This window comes from Piliocolobus tephrosceles, unplaced genomic scaffold (assembly GCF_002776525.5).
Source record: "Piliocolobus tephrosceles isolate RC106 unplaced genomic scaffold, ASM277652v3 unscaffolded_108, whole genome shotgun sequence".
In the NCBI taxonomy this organism is placed as follows: Eukaryota; Metazoa; Chordata; class Mammalia; order Primates; family Cercopithecidae; genus Piliocolobus; species Piliocolobus tephrosceles.
In genome coordinates, this window is record NW_022291865.1 from 347222 (window position 1) to 354920 (window position 7699).

Consider the following 7699-nt stretch of genomic DNA (forward strand, 5'->3'; position numbering starts at 1 on the left):
AAAAAGCCAGGCATGGTGGCTCATGCCTGTAATCCCAGCACTTTGGGAGGCTGAGGTGGGCAGATCATTTGAGGTTGGGAGTTCAAGACCTGCCTGACCAACATGAAGAAACCCCGTCTCTACTAAAAATACAAAATTAGCTAGACACGGTAGCACATGGCTATAATCCCAACTACTCGGGAGGCTGAGGCAGAAGAATCGCTTGAACCTGGGAGGCGGAGGTTGCAGTGAGCTGAGATCACGCCATTGCACTCCTGCCTGGGCAACAAGAACAAAATTCTGTCTCAAAACAAACAAACAAAAAAAGTCCAATGGCTGAAAGAATGGAATCAAGAGTATTAATTACTACAAGAGACTTTCCTTTGAGACCAGAGAGAAGAACGTGAATTGTAATGCTTAACCATTCTAAGTAGGAAGACCTTACTTTAATACTGCAAACTTTCATGGATTTCTACCTACTGTGCCCGAGAGTTTTTCAGTCTTTAGAGTTAAGCATGTGGCGCATATAAATTTATTGATTCCTTGACCTTATCAGAGCATGTCTATGTTATTATGGTGAAGAGGAGGGGGTTACAGGGAAGCACTTAGCTGAGGGCCTTAATCTTCATGAAATAAGAAAGCAAGGTAGAGGCTGTCAACAGGAAAGTTAGAAGCTCACAGAGAGTTTATAATGACTTAACCGTAAGTGATTTTCATATGCAAAGTAAAACTTGTAATTATAATGGGCACTTACACACAAAAATGTGAAGATTACCAAAGAAGTGTATAGAAGGAAAGGCATCTACTATCCTGCCCAGAAATTTTCATAACTCTACTATACCTACAGAAGTTGCATAAGTCATAAATTATTAATATAGTTACCAATGAGCTAATGAAAACAAGGATTATTTAGTAGCAAGTATGATTACAGTTCAATTTTAAACTTTTTATATTTAAAACTTTGTATAGTTTTCCATCTGCATAAAACACCAACCCTAATAGCTACTTATCTATACAAAATTTCATTCTATTTTCTTTCAATGAAGACACTGACATGACATTCCATTGCTTAAAATTTATTTTTAGATTCTAATCTTTTGGCTAATTCCATTAACAATTCAAATTGAGTACATAATGATTGATCAACTATGTCCAAGACACAAGTGTGGCTCACATATAGCTCGAGGGCCCATCTATCATAACATTTTGATCACAAAAAGGCAGCCATAGCTGATTATTTATTCAATACATCACCCTATAGAGATTTTAAAAGTCACAGAGCTGAAAAACTATATGGTGACTACCATAGGGTAGAGGAGTCAGAAGCGGCTTCGTTCTTTAAATAACGAAATTAATATTGATCAGTGTGCACGGAATAAAAATGAGACAATAACCACACCAAACCTGGCAGTCGCCAGATTTGTGTGTCTTTGAAGCTAAGGGGGCCACATAGGCCAGATGATTACTATTGACAGCTCACCAGCTGAGCTCAGAGAATAGGCAGCATCTGTACACAGCCCACTCTTGAGAACCAGAATTTACAGTCATTTTTGTCTGGCAGGGACCAGAGAACATGGCACGGATAAACCGGGAAAAGTCTGACAGAAACAGGGTTGTTGGGGGTGAAAGGAGCCTTCAGGACTGCAATACCGGAAGGGATAAGACAACCGCTAGCGGATTAACATCCCGCCCCAGACCCCGGAGAGAAAAGAAACTATGGGGGTTGAAGAGAAAGGGGTCGTCCTTACCTTGTCATCCTCGCATCTCTTCCCCAGGCCCTCTCTGGCCTGCAGCCGGCTGTTGAGGCGGCCGTAGTCGGCCTCCTTCTGGTCAATCTGTTTCTTGTGCGTGTCCACCAATAGCAAGAGGTCCGAATTGCGCTTTTCCAGCCGCCCGCGGGCCACTTCGGTGCGCTGGACCTGGCCCTGCAGCTCGGCCACCTCCTCTTGAAGCAGGACGTGGCGGGAGGAGATGCTCCAGTAGTTGAAGGCGAGGACGACGATCACCACCAGTAGCACCACCAGCACGAGAGAGGGCAGGCGGCCAGCCCGCCGGTTGGCCCCGAAACCCACCATGGGGCCAAATCGGGCTGTATCCTAGGGGCCTCGCCGCAGATACCTGCAGGCAGAAGCCCAGGCCACTGCTGGAGTTACCCGGGGGACACGGCCCCAGGGCCGGCCGAGGGAGGAGGAGGGCTTATCCGTCGGCGGCAAGCCGGAGAAGGGGGCGGGGCCGCAAGCCGCAGGTCCCTCCCCGCCCCCTTCCTCAAATCAGGCCAAAACGCGTTCCGGAGGCTTTGAACCCGACCCTGCACCTGCCCAAGGGAACCGGGAAAACCCAGCTGCCCGCGTCCCGAACCCAACACCTCACGGTTGGGAGGCGGGGAAAAAACCGGAAGGGGGCGGATTTACTCTGGCCCCACCCACTGGCTGGGGCCGAGTCTTCTAGGGGACCATTTCCGAGTTTCCGCCGACACCCCCTCTTGTCGCGAGAATGTTGCTTCCTCTCGTCTCCCTGCAGTCCTCTCTCGCGAGATTTTTCTCTGTCACGTAGGTTGTTGTGTTAATTTTGGCGGTCTCAGCTGTCTCAGGTACCTGGGTCGGAGTCCTTTCTGTTCTTACCTACTGGATTCCCTTGATTCAAAGTCTAGGGAGTTCCTGCCCTACACTGGCCCTCGCGAAAATATTTGTCTTTGAGGACGTCTGGGGCTGCGACCGCGGAATAGAAAAAAATAGTAGGTGAGCTGCAGCCAAAAAGGGGCAACTAGAAAGGTTTTGTACTTGCTTCTGTAGAAGGGGAATTTCTCTTTTCTGCTAATGATGTGGAAAGAAAAAACAAAAAGACCGTAAAATAGCGATGCCCTAAACATAATGGAGAAAAGCGGGAGAAACCAAGCTTTAGGACTGAAAGGGGTGGTGCCAGTCTCGTTTCCAAGGTTACTGGAAAGAATTTCAGAATGTGGCGAGCTCCAGTTTTTAAACGCACAGCTGCTTTTGCCTCAACTGGGCTTCAAAACAGAAAGTCCAGAAGCTGCCTTCGATGAGTCGTAACTAATGCACTGTTACTGACAGCGAACACATTCTGGGTTAGAAATAATAGCTCTAACAAATTGTTCTGCGCACCTAGTCTCATCTTCTCAACAACGCAGTTTTACAGTTGAAGAATCCAAGACACAAAGATGTTTGGGAACTTTCTCATATCTGGTTTTAAATAGGCTTGAATCCAGATCATTGGGCTCTAAACACCATTGCTCTCTGCATATAGCAGGCTGTTTATATGTTGTGTGAATTTCAGTAATGCAAAAAAAAAAAAAAAAAAAAAAGCCCCCGCCTCTTTTGTTTTTTCTGTATAATTCTTTTGTCCGTGCATAGAAAAATAAAAAGTTACTGGCTCTAACCTGTTTAAGGAGAGGATGAGGTTGCCTTATTTTTCAGACCTCAGGTTGAAGAACTTCCATGAGTATATAACCTCAAGAACGGAAAAACCTTTTTTTTTTTTTTTCAAATCAGTATTTTTATTCAAATCAGAGAGAGAGATGATTTTGAGGCAGGAAGACTTGTCATCTTTGAATAATTATTCTGTGCTTCCTATCCTCAAAAATTATTTCCCTAAGTCCCGTAGTAGCGTAGAAAATTATTGCACCTTCAAAGAACAATACTCTCTCAGATGCAGTACAGAAAAACAGCACCAAAATTATTAATACTTGGTTCACACCAGACGTGAGCTCTGGCTTCATAAGATCTAAGAAATCCCCTCCACTCTCAGATGACAAAGCAGACTTTGGCAAAAGGAAGCAAAGCAAAAATGGGAAATCATTAATTATAATGAGCCTTCCCATCTGTGCTTTCCTCAGCTCATATTGGCCTTGCTCTGCTCAACCAGCAATAGAAAATTATTCTAGGCCAGCCGCGCGGTGGCTCACGCCTGTAGCCCCAGCTACTGGGGAGGCTGAGGCAGGAGAATCACTTGAGTCGGTGAGGCAGAGGTTGCAGTGAGCCGAGATCGTGCCTTTGCACCCCGTCTTGGGCAACAAGAGTAAGAAGTAAGACTCGTCTGAAAAGAAAGAAAATTGTTCTATAAAGTGATGTTAACTACTTAAGATTTACTGTTCCCACGAGTGTTTTCATTTTTACATAGGCAAATCTAAAAGTATAAATATTGTACAAAACACACATACATTTTTTCAATAGATGTGTAATAGAACTATTGGGAACCATTATTCCATTTTACAGATACAGAGGTAACTTGCTGAAAGTCTTTTATGTAGTAAATGGCAGAGATGACCAATCCTCTTTCCACTCTTCCCTAGAGGATTTTTTTTCCATTTTGATGGTTGTCTCATCAAGGTGTTCCTCCTACTGAATACAATCCAGATATTAAGACAGTGTTTAAATGCCCTCCCATAGGTAGTTCTGAGTTAGGCATTAAACAAATTAAGGTAAAAGTCAATTCCTTAAACCAGGTAATGGAAGTTAACCTCAACAGTGATGTCCTGTTGATAGTATGTATTGGTGATACAATATGATGATTGTAGCACTCTGTGTGGTCTTCACAAAGACTCATAACCCTGGTCTACTCATGAGAAAAACATCAGACAAATCTCAGTTGAAGGACATTCTGAAAAATACTTGACCAGTATTCCTCGAACTTGTCAAGGTCATCAAAAACAAGGAAAATTGGAAAATCTTTCATGGCCAAAAGAAGCTTAAGGAGACGTGATCATTAAATGTATCCTGGATGGGATCCTAGAACATGAAAAGGATATTAGGTAAAAACTAAGGAAATCTGAATAAAGTATGCATGTTAGTTAATAATAATATATCAGTACTGGTTCATTAATTGTGACAAATGCACCATACTAACGTAGGGGAAACTGGGTGTGGGATATATGGGAACTCTACTATTTTCACAATTTTTCTGTAGATCTAAAGCTTCTAAAACTTATTTTTTAAAAGTCCATTCCTGTCTTTTAGGAGATGTTATCAAGTATAGACATAAATGTCATATAACTGTAAAGGCAGTGTAATCATACATAAATAATGTTTCTTGTGGTTTTTCTTGTTTTATTTTGTTTTTTAAAAGATAGGGTCTTGCTCTGTCACCCAGTCTGGAGTGCAGTGGCTCAATCTCAGATCTCAGCTCACTGCAGTCTTGACCTCCCCAATTCAAATGATCCTCCTGCCTCAGTCCCCTAAGTAGCTAGGACTACAGGTGCACACCACCATGCCCAGCTAATTTTTGTACTTTTTTGTTCACACAGGGTTTTGCCATGTTGCCTGGGCTGATTTTGAACTCCTGAGTTCAGGTGATCCTCCTGCCTGGGCCTCCCAAAGTGCTGGGATTAAGGCATAAGCCACCATGCCCAGCCAATCATAGACAAATAATGGGGTTTTTTCTTTCTTTCTTTCTTTCTTTGTGGTGAGACGGAGTCTCACTCTCGCCCAGGCTGGAGTACAGTGGCGTGATCGCACCTCACTGCAACCTCCGCGTCCTGGGTTCAAGCAATTTTCCTGCTTCAGACTCCCAAGTAGCTGGGATTACAGGCGCATGCCACCATGCCCAGTTAATTTTTTGTATTTTTTGTTTTGTTTTGTTTTTTGAGACAGAGTCTCACTTATCGCCCAGGCTGGAGTGCAGTGGCACGATCTTGGCTCACTGCAAGCTCCGCCTCCCGGGTTCACGCCATTCTCCTGTCTCAGCATCCCGAGTAGCTGGGACTACATACAGGGGACCACCACCACGCCTGGCTAATTTTTTGTATTTTTAGTAGGGACGGGGTTTCACCATGTTAGCCAGGATGGTCTCAATCTCTTGACCTCGTGATCCGCCCGCCTCAGCCTCCCAAAGTGTTGGGAATACAAGCATGAGCCACCGCACCTGGCCATAATTTTTTTTCTTAAGCTAGTTTAAGTTAGGTTTTTTCATTAGCAATAGAAGAAATCTTGCCTACCTATCTGTGTATTTCTTATTTCTATGAGCTGCCACCGTCTCTAACCTAGTCCTACCAAGTGTCCTAAATATTGAGGAATAAACTATAAAATAATCAATTTTTCTGCCCAATTCCAGCATGCCAAAATTTTTATGGGTCAAAATATACTGAAGACAATATATGTGAAATTGTGTTGTGGGCTTAAGAAAAGGGGTCAGAAAGATTATGTAAGAGAAGTAAATGACATAATTTTTGCCTTTATTTATTTATTTATTTTTGAGACAAGTGTCACTCTGTCGCCAGGCTGGTGTGCAGTGGTGTAGTCTCGGCTCACTGCAACCTCCACCTCCTGGGCTCAGGTGATTCTCCTGCTTCAGCCTCCTGAGTAGCTGGGACTACAGGTGTGTGCCCCCATGCCCAGCTAATTTTTGTATTTTTGGTAGATATGGGGATTCACCATGTTGGCCAGGATGGTCTCAATCTCTTGACCTCGTGATCCGCCCTCGGCCTCCCAAAGTGCTGGGATTACAGGCGTGAGCCACCTTGCCCGGCCAATTTTTGCCTTTAAAGATGACTTCATCCAAACACAAAATTCCTACACCTGCTACCCTATAACAGATGCTTACCCCCCAACAAAATCTTTATAATTATTTAATGTATTTATTCATGAGACAGGGTCTCACTCTGTCACCCAGGCTTGAGTGCACTGGTGTGATCACAGCTCACCACAACCTCCACCTCCCAGGCTCAAATGATCCACGTCATCCTCCTGAGTAGCTGGGACGCCTGCCCCACCCCCCCACCAATTAAACCTTAAAACATTGGATGTTGGCCGGGTGCGGGGGTTCACACCTGTAATCCCAGCACTTTGGGAGGCCGAGGCAGGTGGGTCACGAGGTCAGGAGTTCGAGACCAGCCAGGTCAGCATGGTGAAACCCCGTCTCTACTAAAAATACAAAAATCAGTTGGGCATGGTGGCAGGCGCCTGTTATCCCAGCTACTCAGGAGGCTGAGGCAGGAGAATCGCTTGAACCCAGGAGGCAGAGCTTTCAGTGAGCCGAGATAGTGCCACTGCACTCCAACCTGGGTGACAGAGCAAGACTCCGTCTCGGAAACAAACAAACAATGCCTGGATTGGTGCATTTAAAAAAGATTAGAAAAATATATCCGGACTTATTGATAAAGCAAACTGTAGTCGATTTATATTTCAGCCACAGGCACAGGAAGGGAGTATGATGTCATGCACGAGTAGTGGATGCTGTGGTGTGCCACCCAGATCCCTCTTCAGGAATGAGTGAGATATTCCCCCAGCTGCCGGGAGTGCTGTCAGCAGACACCTCTCAGTGATCAGCCAGCCACCTTCAGAATTGCCTCAACTAAAGAAGGCTGTCTCATAAAGGGAATACCCCAGTCCCCCATCCAGTACTGGTCAACAGAACACATGTGTTATTTCCCTATGACAAATCCATTTCCTATAGTTGTGTAGCATGAGGCAATATACTGTAAGAGTAAAGTGGGCTCTGGAGTAAGAATTCATGGGCTGAAAGTCATCTCTTCACTCTTACTAATTTTGTAACATCAGGCAAGGTACTTAACCTTAGTTTTCTCATTTCCAAAATGGCAAATCAGTTAGGATTAAGTTTGGTGCCATGTAACAGGAAAATAAATAAATAAACAAGATAGGATTTTCTTCTATCACACATAAATCCAGAAACAGGCCATTCAGGACTGACAACGGCAGGCTCCTTTGAGTTCACTGCTCAGTCATCCCTACAGTGTTGCCCTCATGTT

General features: G+C 44.4%; 1 protein-coding gene across 2 annotated transcripts in view; it reads right to left on the reverse strand.

The window, feature by feature from the left end:
* LOC111529479 (protein CASC4) overlaps window positions 1-2460 on the reverse strand; it is a 128720-nt gene extending 126260 nt beyond the window's left edge. For both annotated transcript variants that reach the window (XM_023196349.1, XM_023196348.1), the window contains exon 1: window positions 1728-2460. In XM_023196349.1, the coding sequence (XP_023052117.1) occupies window positions 1728-2054 (327 nt within the window). In that variant the 5' untranslated portion in view covers window positions 2055-2460. The remainder of the gene's footprint in view (window positions 1-1727) is intronic.
* Window positions 2461-7699: the final 5239 nt, after the last annotated feature.